Genomic DNA, 26,421 nt, shown 5'->3' with positions numbered 1-26,421 from the left:
CTCCGCCTAGGCAATTAATTGGAAGCGACGCTAGTGCAAGTGGGGCTCCCGAAGCGCTGTCGCCCCGAGGGGGCCACCGGTAGGGCGCTGGTGGGGGATGACTTCAGGTGTCTCCCGCCTCTCCACCCCCCCGCAGCGAGTCATCCCAAGTGGTCATGCTAATGAGGGTACCCCGCGTGGTGAAGGCGGAGGAGGGAGTTGGCCTAGAGGCGGCCGCGGCCCGGGGGAGGGGAGGAGGCGGGCACGACTGGGCGATTCGGATTGCGACGTCGACTTAAAGGATTTTCGGGACGGGTTGGGGAGGAGGAGGCAGGCAGCATGGCATCGTCCCAGGCACAGGGGCCCCTGCCACCCTGGGGTTCTCCGAGTGTGGAGCCCGGGGCTGGATGAGCGGGCGCACGTACACTCGAGTTCCTCGACTTCGGGGAGTTCCTGTGCCCTGCAGCCAGCGGCGATAGGGAAGCCGGGGGCCGCAGCTGCCTGAGGCCCCGCCCTTCCCCGGGAGCTACTGCCTTCCTGACTTTGCATCCTGTGGTGGCCGTGGCCTCTTCCTTCCAGCCTGTCTGTCGCAGAAGCTCCTGGCACTGAGCCGAGCTTAGCCCAGGTGTACCCCTCCGCACCGCAGACACCCCTGGAAGCCCACCCGCTGCCCTACCCCAAAGGGCTCTTCGCCCCTCCCTCTTTGGTGGGCACTTCCCAGCACTATCATCCCCTAGGCCCCGGGGAGAAGCTATTTTATAGCCCTCTCCCTCGGCCCCGCCCACCCGCCAGTGAAAGTTTCTTGAATGGTGACCTAACTGCCCCAAACAATTAGGAAGGTAAGCGGGACGCCATCATTCATCTCTAAGTAAAGGTAGCCAGAGCCGTCCTTAAAATCTCTGTTGGAGTGCCCTGCACTGCTCTCCCCGCCATCTCAGGAAATTGATCAGGCTCACCAGCCTTTGCCATTGCTTCTCCCACTTCGTTCCGGATTACCCCCTACACCCCTTTTCAGTCGGAGCCTCTGGCTGCCCCCTAAACCTTCGGTGGGTCCCACTGCCCACCCTGGAAGTGGAGGAGACAAATCACTTACCCAAAAATTATTTCTTGCTCCTCGTTTGACATAAACGGTTAGCAGGCTCTAATCCCACCCACTGATGCTTGAAATACCTCTTTTGGGATTGGCATTTGTCCTGGGGGTTTCCCCTGAGAGGAGATGGTTAAATGGACTAATTCAGACTTTATAACACGCTGCCTTTTGGACAAGAACTAGCTCCCTACAGGAGAGATTAATTGGCGTCCCCTTCCTGGGGGCCAAGCTCAGGGCCTCCAGGGGAAAAAGACTAACTTCTCTGCCCAGCACAGAACCCACCTTTGCTCATCTCAACTCCTCTAAAGGCTTCCTTGAGGACAATCCTTTATTTGCTGAGACATTCATTAGGGTCCTGCCCATCCCAAGCAGCCCCACCGGGGTTTGGGGTCCCAGAGGGAAAAGCCCTGTGGGCAGCGAGAACTCTCCTCTTTCTTTGGTTGGCCCAGTGCCCATTGCAGACCCTCAGGACAACATACTCCAAAGCCCAGTGCTCGGCCGAGACACCCAGAAACAGACGGGCACGACAATGTGGCCCGCCTTTCAGAAGAAACACTGAGATGGGTGTCTCGGTCCCGGTTTCTAACATTTGGTTTCAACCTCATGTCAGGGTTGCATACAGAATCCAAACAGCCAAGACCTCAAGCAAGTAGGTCACTTTCCGCCTGGAACCTCCCTCCCTAGAAGTTCTGTGCAATGATAGTTCTGAGCCACCAAGGACCCGAGGTTTAGAACTCGCAGGGTCATCCTTCAAATACCCAGTATGTGTTGGTGCTATGTGGCCAGCCCCAGGCACTTAGTTCAGAAAACCGCTCCGATAGGTTGAGCTACAATTGGTTCCTGGAATTGAGCAGAGGTTTATACCAGAGGGACACACCTGGAGGCACTGCCTGGGAAACAGATGGCCCCACCAGTCCCCCTCCCCCACCTTCCAGGGACCCACTCAGGGAAAAGCCCTAGGGTGGTGTAGAAGAGCATCGATATGCTAACATTTAAGCTTCTCTGGCCTGGGACCTACAGTTTTGTACTTTCTCCAGGTAAGAACCCCCCTCCCCCAAGTAATTAGGAAAACAAAATATTTTCAAGCTTGCATTCACCAGCCAAAGCTAGGGTTTTCACATGCTAATTTCCAGGTCGGCTCAGGGCCCCACTCAGGCACCTCTCCTGCCCAATTGGTAGCAAGCTCTCCTCAATACCACACTTCCCAGCCTAAGGAAATCCGGGTACTCCCACCAGTTCCTGCTTCAGAAAGGCTTCTCCCTACTAACTTCACATTCCAACTCCACTTTTCTAACTTCCAAAGGTTTGCTCAAAAGCCTGGGGCCCACAGTGGGCCGTCCCACCCCCTGGGCGCCGGCCTTGATAAGGATCTACAGGAAAGGGGCGCAGACAAAGGAGCTCCACCTCAGCGCTTAGTCGCTCTGTGAGCTCTCCGAGTGACCTCAGCGAGGGGGGCCCAGCCCGGGGAATGACTTGGGAGGCAGAAGAAAGGAAGAAAAAAGGGAGAGCTGCGCCCCGGGGCCCTGGCTCCTTGATGAATGCCCCAGAGCGCTTGCGAAGCCTGACTCGGGGATCAATAGCGGGTGGCTTTTCTTGCGCGTGTTTGAACTCCTCCTGCTGTGAGCCCTGTTGAGGAGGGGCGGCCAATAAATCACAGCTCTGCAGCCAGGAAGGGAGGAGGGTGGAGGGAGGATGCTGCCCCAGCTGGGTTAGCCTGTCACGTGGAACCCACCTCGACAGGACCCACCAGGCCCTGGAGGGAGGGGACTGCTTCGGTTGGGTCTGGGGTGTGAGAGAAGCCCCCTCTAGGATGCCAGCTCACCTACAGAGGGATGGGGCTCCCAGACCCTGAACCAGCTGTGCAGGCCAGTACGGAGAAAAAGGGTAAAGCCACCTAGGATGTAGGTCACCCTGGGGTGGAAAGTGGCTCAGGGCTGGGTTGCCCCAGTGCAGAGCTTTGCGTGGTGGGAGGCCTAGGGGCACACAAAAGCCAAGCTCCCTCCCCTGAGACTGCAGACCAAGAGGTGGCTCTTGGGGCACTCTGTCTTCCTGGTTCAGGCCTTGCTCATTCAGTAGGTCTCAATAAGGAACCCAAGGACTCAGAGATGTCACCCGTGCAGTGCAGGCTCAAGCACTCACAGGGAGAGGGAGGTAGACAAGAAGGCCTTGGGCAGGTCTGTGGGTGAGTGTGACAGGCATGAGCTCAGGTCCTAGGCCATCCACCTTCAGACAACTGGTCCTTTTCAAAATGCATGGCAGGGAGCACAGGGCAGGAGTGGATAAAAGCACACACACAGGCCCCGGAGCAAGTCTCCCCGACAGCTCAGGCAGCGGCCCTGGGTGCTGACTCAGGGGCGCCGCTTCCAGGGACCTTTTTCTGGGGCTTCTGTCCTCTCACCTCTGAGGGGACCAGGCACAAACGCCTGTGTCTTTTGATAATGCTGTTCCCTCTGCCCTTTTCCTTCCACTGCCCTAGTCAACCTCCTCAATTCTGCCTGTCCAGGCACAGTTGAGGTTCAGCTCCTGGCCAAGGCAGGTGTCCCCCCAGGCCTCAGAACCCTGCCCACACACCGGGACAGCAGGGGGGCACACTCCTACTTGGGACACAGAGCTGGGCCCGAAGCCGGATCCAGGCCCCTACTGGGTCCGGAATAACAGAACCCACGGTGACAGAGTGCTTGCTGGTTGCCAGGCTCGGGTCCAGGCACTTTCCAAGTATCAACACGCCGTCCTCACCAACAAGCTTCTCTGATAAGGTGTGATTATTGTTTCTACTCTAGAGACAACAACATCGAGGCACAGAGAGGTTTAGACCACCCGCCGCAGGATTTACGCTACCCAGCAATCGGACTGCAAGTGCACCGGTAACCATCGCACGCCATTTCCAAGGTGGGCTCCGCGGCCCAGAGCAGAGAGGCCGACACAGCCACACAGAGAGGGCTGTGCTGACAGTGATGCCCCTGACTCCTTTTACATCCTTTCCAGCACACATCGCGTGTCCTGAAATAATTCCTTTCCTTGTGCTTCTTTTGTGTTTAGTAACCACCTGGCATTTGGGGTTGGCTGGGACGCCACCTGAGGTGGGCTGGAGGACACGGTAGAGGAGACCCTCCTGGGTCCGCCTCGCCACTGCACCCCTCCCCTGTCCTGGATTGACCCACTACCGGGCCCTCATCCTCAGCTTAGCCTGCATTCCCAGAAGTCTGCATTTGGCTTCTGCCCAAATCTTATCATTTCACTAAGAAAACAGAACTCACCCCTGCCCCACACCTCCTTTCCGCACCTCCGAGAAGCCCTACAATTGCGAGGTGAGTGGGGGCCCAGGAAAGCCTCCTGCCAGGCCGAAGGAGAGAGGACAGGGGAGGGAACCCAGGAACCAGGTACAAAATGGCCAGAGGTGGCTTCACTCTCCAAGAGCTGCCGCCTCTCTACGTGCTCAGCTGGGAAGGTGGCCACCCCCAAGGCTGTCTGCCCGTGCCACTGGGGTGCCCTCAGCCCCTCAGCCACCGGGATGTCATGTGGGCAGAGAAGCCGGCAAACGGGCTAGAGTGGATCAGGAAGGAAGTGTCCATGTCCCCTATGAACGAGCTGTGGAGGGAAGGGACGGGCCTGGGTTTGGAGGCGAGACTCAGGAAACAAGTGCTGACTAGCTGGTGCCCTGGACAAGTCACTCAGGCTTCCTGGGGCTCCGCCTCCTCGTCTGTAACATGGGAGCAAGGACACCTAACACCAGGTCCTAGGGAGGACGAAAGGAGGTAACAGTGATGATTCTCCAGCGGTTGGGAGTGTGCTGTTGTGGGTGGAACTGTGTCCCCCAAAGATGTTGAAGTCCTGTGACCGTGACATTATTTGGAAATAGGATGAGGCCATTGGGGTGGCCCTTGATCCCATGACTGGTGGACTTATAAAAAGCAGAAACTTGGACAGAGAGAGAGAGAGAGACATGCACACAGGGAGAATGTCGCGTGAAGAGCCACATGTCAGGGACACCAGAAGCTAGAAAAGGGACCTGGAACAGACCCTTCCTACAGTCATCAGAGGGGGCATGGCCGGGCCAATACCACACCCTGATCTTGGACGTCTCACCCCCAGAACTGTGAGACGTATGTTTCTGTGGTTTAAGGTCTGTGAGTCTTTGTCACGGCAGCCCCAGCAATGAGTACCCACGGTGACGCTGTGACACGGAAGTTGCAGCATATCATCCTCGGCTCCTATCCCTTCCTCCAGTGGCTCCGATTCGGTCAGTGCAAAACCCGAGTACTTATGGCCCACAAGACCCCGGTGACCTGGCACTCAACCCCCCTGACCTCGTTTCCTCCCCCGGTTACTCTGCTCCCGCCTTGCTGCCCCTCTGGCTGCCGCTGCCCCAGATGCACCCTCAGGGGTTTGCCGGGCAGCTCTTCTCCAGGTCCCAGGCTCCTCCTGCCTCCTGCAGGCTTTCGCTAGGTGACCCCTTCTTGGGGAAGCCCTCCTCAGCCACACTGGCCCACCCTGCTGCAACTCGTCCCTGACTTGGCTCTCCCTTCACACTTATGACTGGTGTATGTGAATTACTCCTCTCGTTCCCTCTGTCTTCCTTCCAGAAGGCAAGCTCCCTGTCGACGGTGACTTTTGTCCCTTCTGTACAGATTATTTCGACAGCACCTGGAATGTGCCAGGCAGATGTGTGCTATTTGCTGCCTGAATGAGTGAGGGGGTCAGGAACGAATGAGTGAGCAGCAGGGTCTGTGAGCCCTGCCTCCCCTGCCCGCCCACCCAGAGCCCAGGTCCCCAGCCTGCTGTGTGGAAGAACATGGCTGTTTCTCAGTGGAGGCAGCCTGCTCAGACAGGAAGCTCGGGCCGGCTAACAAAGGGGCTGCCGGAGGTGGTGGGAGCGCAACACCCAGGCCTCTAATGAATCTTTCCCCATTGATTTCTGGAGTCGCCTTTGAAGGCCAGGGACAGCAAGGCAGCTCGAATGTCCATGCCTCAGCAGTCCTGGGGTTTTATTGCTTCTCCCAGGACTCAGCTTTGACAGGGGCTTCCGGATGGCCCCGGGGTTGGACTGACATAAGCTCCCTGCAGTTGGAAAGGCAATTTCCTTTCCTGTTGAAGCTGTCTGTCTGTCTGTCTCACTGCCTGGCTGTGCAGCACACCTCCCATCTGGGCTGGGGCAGCAGAATTCCACTCCTGATTCTCCCCAGACAAAGGCTTGTGCAGGCCCAGGAGGATGCCGTCCACTTTGCAGAGGGAGAAATGGGCTCAGCAGGGAGCGGGGGAATGGAGGGAGGGAGGATTTAAGGCCACACACACAGTCTGACCCAGAGCTGAGTGCAGGCTCGGGGCCACACTAGGGTCGAGTGGCTGCTGGAGCCCAGCATCTGACCCCACTGTGCCCCCAATCTTGGCAGGGCCTGTTGTGTCCAGCACTTTCCCCTACAGAGCCTCTACTCGCTTTGGGGTGCTACGGTTGGTACGAGCAGAGGAAGGGTGGTTGAGAAGCACGCCGAAGCACCTCAGTATGTTCTGGGCAGCAGTAGATAGAAGCTGTACAAACGTCCTAAGCTCATTACAGCTCATCAGGAACCCGACATCACCAGGGGCACTCCCCTCCCTCCTCTCTTGACAGTGAGATGCCTGCTCGCTCCCAGCCCCTGGCAGCCCAGGGATCCAGTGGCTTCCTTTACTCCTCAGTGTGGTCCCAGGTGTCCCCCACTCCCTGGGGCTTTGGACTTGAGCAGACAGGCCATGTAGGAATGTCTGTCTGGGGAAAATCCAAAGTGGCCGCCAGGGCAGGGCAAGGAGTGGGAGGCCTGATGTTGCAATCAGGATCTGCAGAGCTGAACTTGGCAGGTGGGAACAGCACACTCCTCTGCCTGACGCCAAGTGCCCAACTGAGATAGACTCTGCCTGGGAGAGAGACTTGGGGGCTTGCTGTGTGACCAAGAGCAGGTCACTGTCTCTCTCTGGGCCATAGCTACCCCCCCACCCCCAGTGACGACATCTAGTGCAGGTGCTGGATCAAAATTGCTGCTGAGGGCACTGGTCTCTCCAAGTCCGGCTGAGAAAGCCCCAAGAAGTGTCACTACTGAGCTGACCACCACTGATTTCCTATAGAGACCAGAGCAGGCCAGACAAGATGCCTACAACACATGTAGTCCTCTTAAGGCAAAGAAGCCAGTTCCAAAGTAGAGGGCCCATTATGCTCCCATTCTTGTCCATTTACTGGCATCTGTAGGCGTATCATTTTTGGTGCCCTGTGAATTCCGTAAGTGGCAGGGATTTTGTCTGTTTTGATCACTGCTATATCCTCAGTGGCTCTGTACCCAGCACATAGTAGGTACTCAACAAATATTTGTTGAATAATGGTTATTCACCAAGTTATCCCATGGTAGTGGGATTTCAGCTATTCTTTACTTTCTTTATAATTTTCTTAATTGTTTACAAGGAGTATGTATTATTTTTGTGATTAGAAATAAACACCCCATGAAACCACTTTCATTTTCGAGTTAAGTGAATGCAAAGTTAAGACTTTCCCCCCAAAAAAGGTGCTGTGCACCATCTTCAGAAGCAATAACTCGAGAGTCAAGCATAGAACGATTCCGCGTAACCAAGTGTTCTTCAAGGCCCAGCCTGTGGGTGGCCTGAGCATGACGTGGGCAATAGGCATCCTTTCCCTCTCCACATGGCACAATTCCATCCCAGTAGTCTCTTGTCTGGACCCCTGAAATAGCCTCCAAACGGTTTTCCTGGCCTCTGACCCCTAGGTTCCTCCTCTACCTGCTGAGCCTTTCTAAAAGACAAATCTGATCATGTCACTCCCTTGTCTAAAACCATCCATGGCTCCCCAGTACTCTCAGAATCAAGTTTCAAATTCAAGTTTGAGTTCCTTAGGCATTCAAGGCCCTGGAAGTCTCATGCATAGTTTCTGGAAGGGACCTTTTGCAACCCTCAACCTGGGTTGCTCCTGTCTGGGTGCCTCCAACAAGTTCCTTACAGGCATTTGTAATCCCTGGTTTGCTCACCTTCACTGGAGGCAGGCTCTCCCTCCAAAACGACTGGCAATCATAGTTGAACAGTGTCTGGGTGCCAGCATGCAGCTGGGAAGGGAAACTGCTACAAATCCCAGGGTGGCAGGGAAGCTTCCCCCCCGCCACCCCTCCCCCCTCGCCCTCAATCTGGGGACCTTTCCAAGGGGATGAGGAGCCGGATACCCTTGATGAATTGAAAGGCAGGGCAAGCCATGGCCAGCATCATGGGTTGGGGCTCTTAAGAAGGAAAAAAATCAGCCCTGGGATCTCAGCCCTTAGGATGCTATGGTTGGGGCCAAGCAGTACTGCCTCTTCACTGCCTCAGTTTCCCCATTTGGGATGCAGGCAGTATTCTGGGATGCATGGTAGAAAGCTGCAGCCCTGGGAACACTGGTCCCCCTCAGCAAGGGGAGCCCATGCCCCCCTCGGGCCCCAGACAGACCCGGGAGTGTGGTGTGTAATTGAATTTGGCCTAATTACCTAATTGCACTGAGGAACAACCAGGACTGACAGAGACCTCGGATGGTGGGAAGCCAGGAGCCAAGAGGCAGTCCCCAGATTGCCTAGGTAGGCATTCAGGGAAGCAGTGCCAGGAACTAGCACCTTCATGTCCCTTAACCCCCAGGTGGCTTGGAACCCTGGTGTCACTGTTCCCATTCTAAAGGTGAGGAAACTGAGGTTCAGAGGGAAGCATGTTGCACAAGGGACACCAAGTCAGAGATGTAGAGAGGAAATATGAACCCACATTCCTTCTGCACCTGGGGCCTTTGCACATGCTGTTCCCTCTGCCTGGAATGCCTTTCTCCAGCCTCCTCTCTGGGCATATTTTCTCCTTGCAGCCTTCCTGCTAAGGTCATTTCCTCAAGAAAGCCTTCTCTAAGCTCCCAGGCTCATGCCCCCGCCCCCCTACCTGTCTTTGTAGAAGCCATCAATGATTACATCATCAGGAATCCGTCACCACCCGGTGCACTCCCCTCCTTTTCCCCGACAGTGCTGAGTGAGCTCCCAGGCTCCTGGTCCCCTCTACCTGCCTTTGCAGAACCCACCAAGGATTACATCACGGGCGAAGGGCACTTGTTCCAAGTCTGGAGCTCCCGGAGGACAAGGGCTACAGCCGCCTCGCGCACACTGCCCAGCATCCAGCACAGGCCCAGGGCACTGTGGTGCTCACACCTGTTTGCTGAATGAGCGGCTGCATAACCTGTGCCTTCTGGGCCTTTTCCAGACACAGTCAATTGGTTTTCTGCCACCTCTGGCCTGAGTCTTGGGGGTGAGGGTCTCATCTACAAGAAGTACTGCACCTGGGGCTCTGCCAGGAGTCCCTCAGTGTCAGGGGAGCTAGAGTGATGCTGCAGGGCAGACGCACCCTCCGGACAACTGGCCCCCAGAGTGGATGGGCAGGAGGTCCACTCTGAGGCCCTGAGCTGGGGCTGCAGATACAAGATCCCACTGTTGGGGGGTAAAGGGACAGGCGCAGGGTCACTCAGCTTGCCAAGAGCCAGAGCTGGAAGCCAGGCCTGCCCAAATCTGGGACCTGGCCTCACTGCGCCTCACTGAGCTGTGAGCGAAGGAACAAGGCTAACTTACAGAAGGTCAAGTACTTTAATCCAAAGAAAACCATGTGAATGGTGGGATTTCAGGGCTCATGAGATAAGGCAGGACAGAGGCAGCTGCCCACTGGGCTAATTCACAAGGCAGCTCTGCTCCCAGAATGCATTAGGCCTCCATTCATCTAGGACTCGGGCTTGTCAAGCCTCTGGCCTCGTGCCTCCTTTTGGGAGGTGGTCTGACCTGGCACCCAAGTGTGTGGGTCTGGAGCAGGACTGCCTGGGTCTAATTCTAGCCCTGCCATTTGCTGGCTGTGTGGCCTTAAGCGAGTAATTAACCTCTCTGAGTATCAGTTTTTTCTTAATATCTTTGTAAAGATGGACCAGGTTAAGGATTCAATACAAGTTAACTCTTTAATTGATTAGGTGTAGTAGTAGAATAATGGGAGTATTAGAAGTTTAGCATGGCAGTATTAATAATGGTAGCATCAGAGTAACCGTAGCGGTCCTGGGAGTACCAGTACTAGTAGTATTGGGAAGCGTATTCGTGGTGTTTTATCATGCCAGCCCATCCCGGTACAATGAGGGACCCTGGGATGACGGCTCCCTCTCTCTGTGCCAGGCTCCTCTCAGATAAAAGTAGGGGGTTGGGCCCGGTGATCCTGAAAGGCCCCCTGCACTCTGACCTCCACGCCAGAGAGTAATAGTTGCAATAAAAACAATACCCCTATCGATACTTATTATTTATGCTTATCATAGGCCCCGTGTTCTCCCAAAGGCACTGTCCTCCTGCTTCCCTTTCCTCTCCAGCACAGAGCACCCTCCTCCCCAACCCAGCCTTCTTTCCTCTCACAGCTGATTTTTTTGGTGGGATGTATTCTCTACCTAATGGTTTCACCTCAGCGGCTGGATGTGGCAAATGGATACTGAGTTTTCACACCATGCAGGGCACAGCTTCCCCCACATCATCCCATGTAATCCTCAACACCAACAACCCTAGGAGGGAGGTATGGTTAGCCCCATTTCCTGCCACAGCTAAAGCTCAGAGAGGTGGTGTCCGTGACCTACAGCCACACAGCATGAAAGCAGGGGAGCAGCATGCAAGCCCAGTGTGGCCTACCTCCATGGCTGGATACTTGCCATGCAGGTGCTTACTACACCTTAACGGGTCCTGCCCTCCCCACCCCCAGCCCCACTCAGGTGCTCCTCAGCCCCAGTTCTCCCCTGCCGAGAGGGCATGAGGTCTCTGTGTATTCAAGGAAGATGACATAGTCCCATGGACTCTACAGACAGACCCTTCCTCCTCCCATCAGCACGGCCCACCTGTCTCTGCCTTGGTCCTCAAGACTGAAGTCCCTGCTTCCACAGCCACCTGAGAGCCAGCGGCAGTTACAGCTGGACTGGTCAGCGCTGGGTCTCAAACAAGAGGTGGTCAGTGACGTAAAAAACCTCTGGAGTTTTCTTGCCGAACTGGAAGCCCTGCTAGTTCTGGGCATGTGTCTCGTGTGGTCTCAGGTGGTCCCCTGCACAGAGGCTGCCCTGCTGGGGGCGCTGGATCCCCCAGAGCCAGCCAGGGCCTTCCTGTGTCAGCTCCTGGCTGTGAGCACATGGGGGTCTGTGACACTGAGCTGAGGCAGCCTTTTCTGCACAAGGGGAAACCCCTGGACCCCAGAGCCCAGCCTTGATGGACCAGGACAAGAGTGCCTTGGAGGAAACAGACCCTCCTCTGCAAGGCCACCTCCACACCCCCTGTCCTCTCTCTCTAGAGGGGCAGTGCCTGTCCTCCTCTGTTCTTGTTTTTTCTCTCTCACAGTTCTCTCTCCATTTGGGGTGGGAGGAGAAGAACCAGATGCAGAAGCCCTGTCCCCCGGGGGTGGCACACCAGTCTTCCCCCGGAGACCACCCAAGAGCCTCACTTCCACAGCGGCTCACAGCCAAGCAGCCGGCGATCTGGCCACACTTCCCTGCACTCGGCTTCCCCACGGAGCACCACAGCACACCCATTTCCTGCCTGCTGCCTGCACGGGGAGGGCGCGCTCCCATCTTCTCTCTCCCAAGCTCCATCTCACAGACGTGAGCCCTTCACACACAGGGCCCCCTGCCTCCCGGCCTCCGGGCAGACGCTTAATTGGGAGGAAGTGATTCTAAACATCTGGGGTGCACATCTGAGAGTGGGCTCAAGACCACACGGAGCCTGGAGGAAATGGCAATACAGGCAATTATGTCACTTCCTCAGCTGAGGGTGCTCAGGAGGGGGCAGCACCAAATGGCAGCAGGCATTTCGGGGGCACCGTCCAGGCCTGGGCTGGGGCAGATCGGGGGCATCTGTGGACAGTGAGCCTGGGCCCCAGGGCAGAGGATGCAGGGGACTCCAGGCAGAGCTGAGCTGCAGTCCCCAGAGGAAAGGGGAGACAAAGGCAATGAAGGCAAGAGAAGGAAAAAGAGGGAGGGATAGAGGGGAGAAGAGAGGGGGCAGGAGAGGGAGAGAGGGAGAGAGGGGAGGGAGGAGTGAAACAAGGAGCAGGAGGGGAAGAGAGGGAAGGGCAGAGGCAGAGGACTATTTTGCTCAGCTTACAGAGGCCTTGGGCTTCCAGGACACGGAGCTGCCGGGCAGCCAACCCACCAGGCGGCAGAGGGACCCTGTCCTGACCCTGCTGAGACCCCGGGCATGGCCGTCACTTTCTGAGCTCCCGTTTCCGTGTCTGGAAAAGGGGCCAGAGCTCTCCCGGTGGGGGAGTCAGGGGCTCTCCTACGTGAGGTGATGGTGGATCGGGCTATCACTGCCCTGACCCTCAGTTTTCCAACCTTTCGGGGCTGGGAACTTACTGCTGGGAGTGGCTGGCCCAGGAGGTTCCCCTCTTCTTCAGCGCCCCCCTTTGCTCATGTGGGTCTGTGACTTTATGCCTTCCCTAAGCACACCCAGGTCTGTGAGCTCCTGGAGGGTTCCCTAAGTGCCAATCACCACGTCAGCATATAAATGAGTGCCCGGGCCGCACTGTGGAAGGGTGAAGTCGTTTATCCTTTGCACCGAGTTTCGCTGGTGTTATAATTATGTGCCTGTTTCAAAGGCAGACTCCTAATCCCCTGCCCCCCGCCCCCAGTAATTCCTGTTTCCTGCTGTAGACAATGGTGCTCTTCATCCCAAACAGGTGAAACTGGGTCCTTTGGAATGATCTACAGGAGCCCAGCCCCAGGCACCGGTTCCCACCTGGCCAGCCTCAACAAGCCAGGAAATGCGCCTAGGAATATAAGGAAGCCACTGATAACAAATAGCTCCTCAAGGAAAGCCATTGGCCAGAGGCCCCGAGCTCTGGGGTCTGCTCCTCTCTGGGCCCAGGAATAGCAAGGGCAGACTTGGCCTAGGTGGCCATGCTTCCTTCCAGCCACCTGCCTGGCCACCACCCTGTCTCCAGCGAGGAGAATTACCACCGTGCAGGGCTTCCACTGCAAAACACAAACACCTGGTTGCCTGGGCAGCACCTTGCCAGGGTGATGTGATCCAGATGGTCCCTTGAGAGGCAGATGGGTTGCCACGGAAACAGAATCCCTGCCTCTCCAGCCAGGAGACTCGGATTTTAGATGGGCTGGACCCCAAGCTTAGAGAAGTGAAGTGATTTGCATAAAGCCACACAGCAAGTATAGATCTAAGAGCCTGTATGGCAAGGCAGGATTTCAGAATCAGAACAATTAGGCACGAAGCCCTTTTGCGATGGCAGCTGGTGCTAAGTACTTTGTACCCATTCTTTTGCGAGAGGCTGGGAGGCTTGGCCGCGGTCACATGTACCATGGAAGTGATGGAGCTAAGCAGCGACCAGTCAGCCTGATCCTGAAACCTGAGTTTGGACCCCTGTCCCATGCTGCCCCCAGGTTGTGCATGTCCTGAGACCAGCCCTATCCTAGTGGACCACACGAGGGCCACCGGACTTGTGGAGGTCAGCCAAGCTGGGGCCCGCAGGCTGAGACCCACAGTTTCCAGAAGACGGAGCAAGTATTTGGAGTTGGGGCAGGCCCTTCCATCCTGGTCCACACCCTTCCGTCCTCATTCTCTTGCTTCTTGCCTCCACCTCTTCAGTCGGCCACGCATAAAGCCACCCATTCAGAGCCATCTACTCATTCATTCCTTGCCCTCTTACACAAAGGATTTGAGTTGCTTTAGAAAGTTAGGAAGTCTCTCTGTGTGCCAGTTTTCCAATCTATAAAATGGGTTGGGCCATTGTATCAGCGCTGATGTTCGTAACATATCCAGCCAGTGCTTGGCATGAAGAAGGAGCTCAATAGACAGCACTTTAAATAGACAGCACTTTAAACGTGACTTTCTCTCTTGAAGGAATTTTGGGAAGGGTTGCTGGGAGACTTGATGAGACACAGGCCCTCAAATCTCCCCAGCCCAAGGCACAGACAGGTGCTGCTTGCCCTGTGCAGCCTCCCGCAGCTCTCCTCTCCTCTCCTCTCCTCTCCTCTCCTCTCCTCCAGGATTGTGCGTTCGATCCCTGGTCAAGGGCACATACTTCATTTGCAGGTTCAATCCCCAGCCCCGATTGTGGGAACATGTGTGAGGCAACCAGTTGATGTGTCTCTCTCACATTGATGTTTCTCTCTCTCTTTCTCTCTGTCTCTCCTCTCCTCTCCTCTCCTCTCCTCTCCTCTCCTCCCTCCTCTGCTTTGGAGAAAGGAGGTGCTCTTACCCCCACTGAGCCTCTGTTGTCCTGGAGACAGCCTTGGGCTCTGGCCTGGAGCCTCAGGAAGGGGCTGTGCCCTGCCCGAGTTAAGAGGACCCACTCCTCTACTCACTTGGGGATGAATGTGGTTGGTATTTACGTTGGCCCTACCTACCCACACAAGTTCCATATTTTCCAAACCTCACACCACGGCGCAGCATCAGGCACAGGGTTTTCAGCTGCCTCCAGGTAGGACGGGCATCCTGAGGAAGTCTGAGTGCCAATATGTGGGAAGAAGATGGCTAACATGTATACAGCACTTACTAGACACCAGGCCTTATTCTAAGCCTGTATACACGTTAACTATGATGTAGGCATTATTATTATCACCTTTTATCAAATGAGGTGACCGTGGAGAGAAGTTAAGTGACTTTTCCGAGGTCACACGGCTGACAGGTGAAGGGCTGGGTGGGACTCTGGGCTTTTAATTACTGCTCGTCTCTATGAAACAGATGAAGGGTTTCTGGAAAATAGATTTGAAACTGGGGCCGACCAAGAAATGCGGCAGTAAGAGCTGACATGTACTGCATGTTCACTTTGTGCAGGGCTCTGCCACTCACCACTTGGGGCCGTGAATACTGAATGAGCTCAAAGATGGGTGGGTGCTTAACCCACCAACAAGGGCAAATCTCATCAAATACTGTACTTAATGCTTCCACCTCCGGCCCTGGCTGCGTAGCTCAGTTGGTTAGAGTGTCATCCTGATACACCAAGTTTGCAGGTTCGATCCCCGGTTAGAACACATACAAGAATCAACCAATGAATGCATAAATAAATGGAACAACAAATTGATGTCCTTATCTCTCTCTCTCTCCCTCTTTCTTCCCCTTCCTATCTCTCTCGCAAAAAACACACACCAAAAAACTTGCCTGGCCAGTGTGGCCCAGTGGTTGAGAGCGTCAACCTATGAACCAGGAGGTCACAGTTCGATTCCCCATCAGGGCACATGCCGAGGGTTGCAGGATCGATTCCCCAGTAGGGGGCTTGCAGGAGGCAGCCGATCAATGATTCTCTCTCATCATTGATGTTTCTATCTCTTGCTCCATCCCCCTTCCTCTCTGAAGTAGATTAAAAAAAAAAAAAAAACTCCCCCTGAAAGCATTTCAGGTAACCATGACAAGCTGGCCTGAGCCATTACCATCCTTTTCCAGGATTTCATGTCAACTTGCTCAGTAAAGGGCAGCTTATGGCCTCAGGGTCAGATAGTCTTGTTTGAATCACAATTCCTGCTCTTTGCAGCCAAGTGGCCTTGGTTAAATTACCCACTCTTCCTAAAGCCCATTTCCTCCTCTGGAAAAAGAGGAGACATGGGTCTGGGATCACGTGGGATAAGTGAGTTCATGGATGCGCCACATGGTGCCTGGTTCTGGAAAAATGCTGATCAAACATTTACTGTCACCATCAGATTTCTTTCCTAATCCAAATGCCCTGGCCCTGGAAGGCTAAACAGGCAAGACTGAAGACACCTGCCCATCGTTAATTCCTGCCTGCCTGTCTCACCCAGAAAGTATTTACAAGGCTGTGGCTTGCAGTGCTTGCTTAAAAAGTTCCAGAACCACCACACCCACTTTCTGCCAAGTCCCTGCTCCATTTCACTCTCACACCCTCGAATCCCACGAAATCCCTCCTCTGGGGTGAGAATGCTAAGCTCCATCTTAAAACCAAGGCTCTGGCTCCCTTAATCCTCTTACCTGGCTCTTTGCTCTGTGGAATTAATTGCTGCCAATGGCGTTATTCACTTCGTAGGGGCAGCCATGGCACCTGCAGGGCAGCCTGGGTCGGAGGGAACTGCTTTGGCTGGACCTCTGTCCCAATGCCCCTTTGGCCTGGGCAGCCGAAGGCAGCACGGTGGCTGCAGGTGGCAACCTGGGTGCCAGTAGGGTGATAACCCTGTGGCCCTGCATCTCCCCAGAGGCTGTCAGCCTCGGGGGACACCTGCAGAGAAGCAGGAGAGCCAAAGTTCTGGTCCCACTTCTGCCCCTGCCCGGGCCACCTCCCCATCCGTCAGAGCCTCCGTCTCCTTATCTTTCAGTGGGAATCAGCCTGTCTTGGGGGTCTCATGGAACTGGACAAGGAAGGCCGTATCAAAGGCTGTGCTGGGTACAGGATGGCTGTCATTTCTCCCCTGCAGAATGGGGCATTCGTTGATTTCAAGCCCTGAGAGTGACTGTGTGTGGTGCCTTTATATGTATTCGTAGCCCCTGTGCTCAGTGCAGAGTGGGCCTGGCACAAGACGCTAATCATTCCTTGTCCTCAAAATTTCTTCTTTTAAAAAATTATTTTTAATTGAATTTATTGGGGTGGACATTGGTTAATAAAATCATACAGGCTTCAGGTATACAATTCTACATCATCTGTATATTGTAGTGTGTGTTTACAACCCCAAGTGGGAGAACATATTGGCTGATACGTCTGATAAGGGCTTAATATCTAAAGTTTATAAGGAACTTATAAAACTCGACACCAAAAAAACAAATAATCCAATTAAGAAATGGGCGAAGGACCTGAACAGACACTTCTCCAAAGAGGACATACAGACGGCCGATAGACAGATGAAAGGATGCTCATCGTGACTCATCCTCAGAGAGATGCAAATCAAAGCCACATCTGTCAGAATGGCTGCCACCAATAGACCAACAAACAAGTGTTGGTGAGGATGTAGAGACAACTCCCTTTTAATATTTTTTTATTTTGAGAGGCATTCTCATGTCCGTGACCTCACCACACTTCCTGTTGCTGTGAAGGTGGAGAAATGGTGTAGATGCATTAGACTGGAAGAAACTGATGCTGGGCAGGGCACTGCCGCCCAGGGGAGACGGAGGTAGAGTGTCCCCCAGACCCCCATGGCTTCATCACTTCTGTCCTCTGAGTGAGGCACCTTCAGGTGTGGCCTAGAGGATGGGGCCCCTGAGACAGCGTCGGTGGCCGTGGGACCCAGTGAGGAAACCACCACCACGCCAGCTCTCCTCCCGTGCCCGGGATGCTGCTATTTCAAGGAGGGGAGTCTCATTCCTAAAGCCCCGTCATGCTTTTAACGGGCGGAAAGCTGGCCCAGGCTCTAGCTGCAGAACCGGAACCTGTGGCTAAACCCAACACAGGGCGGTCTCTGTTGTCGTTAATTTGACAGTGTCTGGGGCAAGGGACACTGGTCTGCCAGTTGTGGTAGTGATGTAAGATAGAGAGTTTCCTTTAAAAATGCCCATCTTGAGGTCAAAACGAGCGAGAAACAATATGAGAATACGACCCTAATACGAGTGGGACTGGGCAGCGGCGGGAAGAAGGCTGGGATGCAGTGACTGGTGCTGGGAGGGCCTCTGCTGCAGGAGCCCAGGCGCCTCCTCACGCCCGCTGCTCACGGTGCGCGTGACTCAGCCACGGCGCTTCCACGCCCCAACCCCACGCAGCCCTCAACCCACAGTGGACGCCCGACGTTGGATCAACGCCTCCTCGTCCTTGCCTCTCAGACTGAGGAGGCCACATCCTACTCAGTCTCCCAGAGCTCCTTGCAGGCCCCACAGCAGGTACTTGTTTAACCACACGTTTCACCAGCCCCCCCCCCCCCCACCCCCATCTCTTTTCCCTGCTTCTCTACCAGTGTTTTCTTGGACCCCCCTGAATAAGTCTCGTCGCAGGGTCTGCATCTGGTGGAACCTAAACTCAGACACATCATTTCATTGGGGGCTCCTCCAGCAACCTTGCCTTTCCCTACCATGTGCCTCATCGATCCCTCCCGTCCCTTGAAGACCCCTGTCCCAATCCTGGGGCCAGGGCGAGGAGTCCCCGAGTGCAGGTAAGAGAGGCAGCCCCATGTCGAGAGGCTTCTGCACCGCCTGTCAGGACCCCCAGGCACCCCCGCCAGGGGCGGATGTCTAACTCGGCCACCCATCCTCACTTAGGACGGGTCTGGACAGCAGACATGCAGCAGCTGGGCCTCGGCAGCACTGCCCCTGCACAGCCCGGCTCCGTGGGGGAGCCAGCGATGAGCTAATCCTGCAGCAGACGTGGAGACAGGAAGAGCAGCCTCCCCGCGAGCAGAGGCCTGCCCCGGGCTCTGGGGAACCAGAGAGGCCGGCACTGGGAAAACTGCTGAGCCGGCCGCAGACAAGGGCGCTCTTGTCTCCCCCGCCCTGGCCAACTCCAGCCAAACTCAGGAAGAACCCACAACGACCTTCGCTGCTTCTGCTTAAAAACAGAACCCGTGCTCCCTGTGAAAATGTGCGGAATCGAGTCACCCCCACCCGACCTGAGAGATTCAATATTTGTAGGTAGACGTTTGGGTATATCCCCTCCGTTTTCTGTTTCCTGTGCCTACATAAATATATGTCTTCTATGTATTCGTACCTGGTTGAGGTCATACAGAACATCCCCTTTTGTTCCCTTCTAAAAAAACGAACGTCACAAGCATTTCCACATGGCAATGATTCTTGGGAGAGCTCGTTTGCAATGGCTGCAGAGTGGCCACCGAAATACTCAGCTCCCTTTTCTGGGGACTTAAGCTCTTTCTAAATATGCCTCCTCTCATCCTTCCATGGCACTGCGCCCTCCTGGCTGTTCATGCCGGACACCCCAGGGACCATCACAGCCACCCCTCCCCCCAATTCCTTAGCCTGGGAACCATGTGTCCACAAACCCTCCGTCACATGGGCTCCTCCCACTGTTCTTTTTTTCCAAAAGGCCACTGGATCCCAGGCCTCAGCCCTCAGGGAGCTGGGTATGGGGAGGAGAGCCAGGGGCTACTGGCCCAGGACAACCTACCCCACCTGCTTGCTCAAGGTCACTCAGCGGTCCAAGTCCTGCTTCCAGCCCTGGGAAGCCATGTGACCTGGGTCTGTCTCTTCCCTGTTGGAGCCTCAGTTTCCTCCTCTATAAAATGGGCATGCTGTTCAGAGCCCCAGTGGCCTCTCCAACTGAACTGGCAGGGGGTGAGCGCGTGAAAGGTTTGGTCCATTAAACAGGGCTGATTGCAAGTCCATTCCCAGGGGCCCAGCGATAAAGTCCAGAGTCCTTTCCTGAGCAGGACCTGCCTGCAGTGCAGGGGCCAGGGCAGGAGGAAGGCAGGCAGGTCCCTCCCCCACATCCCAGCTCTGCGGAGCTCACATGAGGAGGGGTGGGGGCTGATGTGCAGGAGGAAGTCTGTCCCTGGCCTTGACAAGGCGCCCAACCAGGCGGCCTGGCATTTCAAGGGCAAGGGAGGGCCTGCCTGCCCACTGTCTCTGGGAGAGCCGCAGGCGTTAACAAATCCCCTGCAATTTGCACCCACCAATCCCGCCTGCTCGCCGGGCAGCCGCAAGCCGTTTTTCACGCAGAGCTGCGCACAGCTTTGTCTTAGAGAGACAGATCTGGCAGGGTGTTCCTGAATGAGGCCATTTGTCCTCCCTGGTGATGGTGACGGGAAGGCGGCTGGCTGTGTGCTCTGGGGTGGACAAGAGGTGGTGGTGGGGGGGGGATAGGGAGGCAATGGGGGATGTGTGAAGGGGGAGATAGGCCACCTCGTTCAGCCAGGTGGGAGCAAGTGTTGTTTTCAAAGACAGAGGGTTTGTAACCCACCTTCTGCTTAAGGAGCCTGGGGAGAGGCGGTGAACTGACCTGGCTGGCCCCCAATGCCTGTGCCCTGGTCCACCCCAACCGTCTGAAGGAGGCGGGACTCTCACCACGGGCCTGGGGTCAGGGTCTGTCTCTGAGCCCTGGGACTGCTGTGGAAGCCCCTGGGGCTGAGGGCTCCAGGTTGGACAGAGACCTGTGTGGGCCCCTCCGGCGGGCGTGGTTCCCAGGCTGGAAGGAGCAAGGCAGGGCCCACCACATCCTGATTCTTCACCTCCCTGGCTGGCTAGGGCCCAGGGTGTGTCTCGGTCGCCTTCCCAGGGTCTGCTGCCACTCCCCTGGGCGCTGTCAACACATCAGAGAAACCGGAGCAAGCAGATGCTGGTCAACACAAGCAAGCGACCCACTTTGTGGGGCTTCCCTCCTGGTCCAGGGCTCAGGCTGTGTTGGGAGGTGAGGGTGTGCTTGGAATAGAGGTGGGAAACGCACATGCCCACAGGGCCTGGGTGTGTCCAACTGTGGGAAATGCTCAGTGGGTGACAATGGGGGAGCATGGCACTCCTGCGGCGGGTCAGCCACCACCAGTGAGTCGTGGGTTCAAGGTCCCCACTGAAAAGCAGGCATGTGACTGGACAGTGAAGAGCCAACGTAGGCAGCTAACCTGCGGTAGGACCTCAGATGTCGGTGGGCCACCTCCAGCTCACGGCGGGTGATTGACAGCCACCCTCTCCACTGCTCACTGAGGAAGGTTGAGCTCCTCTCCTTGGGTTTCAGGGGCTGCCTCTTTACCCCCCCCCCCCCCTCCTGAGTTCTCTGCTCCCTTGTCCTTCCCTCTCCAGGCACGTACAGGCTGCCTTTCCCAGGATGCTGCCCGGACACCCTGGCAGCCCCTACCTGCTGCTCTCTCCACACTTTCCACTTGGCCACCAGCCCGTGCCTTGCATCTCCCAGATGAGAGCAAGCCCAGTCATCACTGACCTGTCCCAGGGAGACAGGCAGGGCATGAGGACACACCCCTGCACCCTAGCCTCTCGTCCAGGCTCTGTCTGCCTTGCTGTGACCAGGGGCAGTCCCCCTTCTCTGGACCCGGGCTCCCATCCTTTGGCTTCTGGCATTCCTATTATTTTAACATGCTGCTGGGCTGCTTACAGAGGTCAGCTGAGGGGACACAGGCATTCAAGCTTGGACAGTAGCTGAGGCATGCAGAGGGCTCCTGGGGACCTCGGAGGTGGTGACTGCTTGGTGCTTGGCGCCCACGGAGCCAGCAGGCATGGGCCCGCTCAAGTGCCGAGGAGGCTGACATTTCTGTGCTGCCTGCCAAGTTGCTGCGGGCTGGCACACAGTGGCAGTGGGGGCGGGTGGGCATGCTGCAGTCCTGGGGGACAGGCCAGGTGACCTTCCGTACTAAGGCAGAGGAGGGAGCAGCTTGGCCCCCAAGGACCTTGCCAGGGAGGAGGCTCCTGCCCGCCGCGTGTGCGCCTGCTCCTGTGTGCGAGCGTCAGGCTAAAGGCTGCACCAGAACAAAGAGCTGGGGGCTGGGTATCTGAGGGGCCCACGTGGAGACGCCTGACTTGGCGGTTTGCTGCAGTGTCTGCTCTCTCTCTCTCTCTCTCTCTCGCTCGCTCTCGCTCTCTCTCACACACACACACTCACACACGAAGAGCACTGCCCCCAGGCCTGAGCTCCAGCTCCAGAGCCCACCAATGCTGGCGAGCACAGCCAGCCCAGCCCAGCGCCATCCCTCCTGACAAAGCACCGCTCCTTACTGCATGATCTCATCCCACCAGCCCTCATCTGGCCCCAGCTTGGCCTCCTGACAAGAGAGACAGACAGGGAGAGGGAGCAGGAGAAGGGGTGGGGGAGGCAGGCAGGGAGAGAAGGGGAGACACACACACAGACACACAAAGATACAGCTCCCCTGATACACACACACACACACACACACACACACCCTAATGTATCCCCCCGAGACCCACTCACCATCTCACACACACAGACATGTGTGCACACACAAACACCAAGGAGAAAGTCTGAGAGGCGGAGGGAAGGGAAGGACGGACAGAGACAGACAGACAACATCAGAGACCCCCAGAGAGAAAGGAGGGGAGAGACCGGGAGGGTGAAAATTGCACAAGCCAATCAGACATGGTGGGAGCCCAGACGGAGACGGAAAGACTGGAGGGCAGAGAGGCAGCACACGCTGGCTGCAAGGGCTCTGAGGACAGAGAACATTCTAGAGCTGCAGAGGCCTGGCTGGGAGGGGCCTGGTCAGGCCCAGCTGTGGGCAGGGTGGCCACGGGACCCCCACAGCTGTACCAGAGGTGGGTGACACAGGTCATGCACCCACAAAGCCTCAGGGAAGGAGCAGAGGAGAGCTGTGTCACAACAGGCAAGTCACAAGGCCTCTCGGAGTTTAGCTCCCTCCTTCATAGGTGTAGGTAATACCCCGTCTTACAAAGCTGGGGCTGCAGCAAGATCGGGGAGCACCCAGCACGCATCAGCAGGGCCATAAGAGACCCATGAGGGAGGGCTGCACGGGGCCTGACCTCTCCCTGAGACAGGGAAAAGCTGGGGCTTCTGGGGGAGCCCACTTTCCTGCTTACCCCTGACCCTTTGACACACTTTCCTGCCTTGGTTTTGCCTTTGACCTATTCTTTAGGTAAGGGGTGGGGAACAATTTTTCTGCCAAGGGCTATTTGGATATTTATAACATCATTTGAGGGCCAGGCAAAATTATCAACTTAAAAATTAGCCTGCTATATGTGGTCAAACATTTAATTAACTCAGCCCTAATGCTTTGGCAGGGCCAGACCAAAATTCGAGGGCCTTACATGGCCGAGTGCCAGATGTTCCCCAGCCCTGTTCTAGTTTCATCCCCTTGTCTCCACCCAACTCCACAAGAAGTGGAGCCTTCCTGGTCCAGCACCAGCATCCTCGTCCTAATGTCCCCAGCAATCTGTCAACCAGTTCCCCTCCTGCCCCCCACCCCACCCCTGCAACCTGTTCTTTTCTAGCTGGAACAATCTTTGCAAAATGAGAATTTAGCCATGTTCTCATTACTTTTAGAACGAAGACATAATCCTCAAGACAGGCCCCGTGGGTTCTCACTGCTGCTGACTTCTGCTTCTGGGCTCTGGAACCACTGCCGTTAGTTCTGCCAAAAGCCATGCTTCCTTCTACCTCAGGGCCTTTGCACAGATGGTTGTTCCCTTTACCTGGGAGGAAGCTCTTCCTCCTTCATCTATTCAACTCTTACTCAGCCTTCTGCCACCCCCGAGGGGTCTCATGGCATCCCTGAATTTTCCTTCATGGCACTTACCACAGCTTAAATTTACACACATGCATACATACACATAACACAAATGCACATGCACATACACCTGTGATTATCTGATCAATGTTTCTCTCTCTCTCTCTCTAGACCAGGGGCCAGGAAACCATGGCCTATACCTGCTTTCGTGAAAAAGGTTTTATTGGAACTAGCCACACTCATTCATATCGCCTTTGGTTGCTTTCGTATGGACTGTGAGGCCTAAACTATTGACTATCAGGCCCTTTACAGAAAAGGTTCGTCAATCCCTGCTCCAGACTGCAAGTTTGCCAAGGTGGGGCCGAGTCTGTTTTATTTCTCATGTAGCCCAGCCCTGGCCAGGTGCCTGTGCAGAGCAGGTGCTTAACAGAGACATGGATGCATGTGTTTCTTGCATAAGTAGCCATTTTTACCTTGTCAAAATTGTACTGACTTAAGTTATTACGAAAACTGCAGATTCCATCAGGAACAGACATCACTTAAGAGATTCCAAGCGCATTTCTGGCAAGCAGTTCAATACAACAGCGACTTCTCAGCCCAGGCCAGCGCACCAAGGATCCCACAGCAGCGACTGGCCAAGGAGACCCTGCCCCACGGTTCAGAGGTGCCCACGACCCTGTGCACGACTGCCACAGACCTGAGAGGGAGCCCCACTCTCATTCAAGAGGTTAGGACTGAGGAAAACACATCACGAGACGCCCTTTACATGTTTTCATTAAGGCTCTTTCTACATCCACTCCAAAGACCTATCAACGAACTCAGAGAAAACGTCCATTTTATCCTTATACGGAGAAATCATTGATTTTTTTTCTTTTTCAATAAGTTGTTCTGACTTGGTAAGAATGTTAACAACAGCTAGACACTATGCTTGGTGCTGTACAAACTTCTAGAACTTAAAGTGATCACTGCAAGGTAGGTCACATGGTCATTCCTGCCTTCCTGGGGAGAGGAACTGAGGCTCAGAGACCACACGCTCAGCAGGGGCCGGGCTGGGTAGTGACAGGCCCTTGGAGTGTTAAAGCTTACACTGCACCCCTGCCTCAGCGATGAGGATGGTGGGGAGTGTGCAGCCGTATCTGCCTGGTGGGCATGGAGCCCTCACAGACAGAATGCTGCCTGCCTCCTTCAGGGCCTCTATTTAAGACAGGGCCATGAGGTCTCTGTTAGAAGCCTGGATGTGCTGATTTATTTTTATTTAACAATTTTTTTGAATGACTCCAGTGGAGTGTCAGGGTTAAGAATGATGACTCTGGAGTACAGACCTGGGCTTAAATCCCAGCTCGGCCACTTTTCAGCTGAGTGACCTGGGGAAATCTCTTCAGCTTCTCTAAGCCTCAGTTTCTTCATCTGTAAAATGGGAATGATCACAGTGCTCATGCCCAGGGGTCACTATGGTGATGAAATGAGACAATGTACAGCTCCCTTTAGCCTGCTGTTGGGTGTGGTGTGCCTTGGACCACCTGCTGGCCCTGAAGTGCCCCCGAAGGTAAGAATACTTCCCGAGACAAGGAACAAGTCCCGCCCACGGGCTCTGAGCCCGGCTGCTCCTGGAGGTTCACACCACATCTGGGTAAACCTAGGCACCAGCCAACGGAGGTGGCGAACAGCCCTGGGTTAGAGTCCAGTTCCCCTCCCACATCCCGATGATGTCTGTGGAGCCCCCAGTGGTCACCTACCGGCAGACTTCGGAGTGAACTTGTCTCGGTTCGCAGCACACACAGCCAGCAGTCTGTAGCCGAGGTCCAGGTCGAACCCTTGCTGAGCTGCTACCCGACTGACCACCTGCCAGCAAGAGGGGAAGGAAAGGCAGGGGTGAGTCACTGCCTACCCCAGGCCTCTGTGCCCAAGGAGCAGATGTGCCCATTTTATGGGCGAGGCGGGCAGGCTGAGGCCTCGTCAGTCACTCAACAAACACGGACAAGCACATCTTCCACGCCAGGCTTCCCGGACTCCAGGAGGCCCATGCCCACCTCCTCCCCGCCATCATCATAGATCTTCTGTACCCACCGTCTCAGGGCCTTGCTACCCTCATCCTCCAAGCAAGGTCCCCTCCCAGAGCACTGACACCCCCCGCCCCCTGAGTTCGAATCTGCCCAGAAGGAGAAACACTGACTTAGGACACTGGGCTCCCGTGGAGCCTCAGCTTGGAGTCGCCCAGAGAGACACTCCTACACTCCTCGCTGCTCAGCACTGGGCCAAGCCCCTTGCAGCCCTCGGACCTCAGCCCAGAAACTGTACACTCTCCCGCGTGGCCTGGGTCAGTCCCCAGGGCCAAGCACCGCTCCACACAGGCGGCTTCCGTAAGGGCATCGCCAATAGCTGCATATCCGGAGCCTGGAGGTCCCACCACCTCCCGTGAACCTAGAAGTACGGCCCAGGAGGGAGCGGGGAGGGCCCGGGAGGGCTGGCCGTCCCGGGGAGCGGTGTGGGCCAGGGTGCTCTGGGGGCCCTGCGAGTGGTCCACAGGCTCACGGCCATCAGGCAGCGCTCCCTCCCTGCCCGCTCCCAGGTGTCCTGCGCCTGCCAGCTCTGCTCCCTCCTGCCCGCCTTCCTCATTAACAGCAGGCAAATTAGGTTCCTTATTAAGAAGAAAGGACCTTGGAAAATGGAGTCGCTTCAGGAAGCAGCTGGGCGGCCCTGGCTGACTGGGAAAGGAGTCCAGAGGTGGGGCTCTCTCTTGAGAGAGGCAGACTCACCGTCAGGCCCTAGAGACCACCTGCTCCCGAGGCACGCGGAAGTGCCATGGGGTTGGGCCTGGCCCCTGTGGCCATTAGAACAGTTCCCCATCACGTGCTCTCTATTTAGGGGTCCTTACAAGGGCTCTAGGGCTAAAGAGGGTGGGAACACCACTAATCTAGGCTGACCCTTTCATTTAAATAATGCAGACCCTGGAGAATATCCCTGGTGAACCAGGGAGGAGCGGGGATCCCCTTCCCAGGACCACCGGAGCCTCTTGGAACGGCGCCCGGCCTCCCCACCCCATCTCCTGGGAACCCCCTGTAAGGAGGAAACACGACTTTCTCAGGTTAGAATGTTTGCTCAGCTTCCCAGCCTCAAACAGAAGCCCCTGATGCCGAGGTCTCCATCCCCCCGACCCCCTGCATCCCCCACTCCGGGGCCTCTTTCCCACGGGCTCTATTCTCTCCTGTACTGTGGTTCTCATACCCCCCTTCTCCCCCCCCCCCCCCCCCACACACCCACCCCCCCCCCACACCCCTCCGCCCCC

At 55.9% G+C, this 26,421-nt stretch overlaps 1 protein-coding gene across 1 annotated transcript in view; it reads right to left on the bottom strand.

Moving 5' to 3' along the window:
- Nucleotides 1–26,421, bottom strand: part of ZMIZ1 (zinc finger, MIZ-type containing 1) — a 181,133-nt gene that overhangs the window by 66,362 nt on the left and 88,350 nt on the right. Inside the window, exon 6 of the mRNA XM_005878445.2 lies at nucleotides 24,872–24,977. Coding sequence (XP_005878507.1) covers nucleotides 24,872–24,977 — 106 coding nt within the window. The remainder of the gene's footprint in view (nucleotides 1–24,871; nucleotides 24,978–26,421) is intronic.

The sequence above is a fragment of the Myotis brandtii genome, unplaced genomic scaffold (genome assembly GCF_000412655.1).
Source record: "Myotis brandtii unplaced genomic scaffold, ASM41265v1 scaffold560, whole genome shotgun sequence".
Classification (NCBI taxonomy): Eukaryota; Metazoa; Chordata; class Mammalia; order Chiroptera; family Vespertilionidae; genus Myotis; species Myotis brandtii.
Note: the sequence above shows the minus strand (reverse complement) of the source record. Positions and strands in the feature narration are given on the sequence as shown.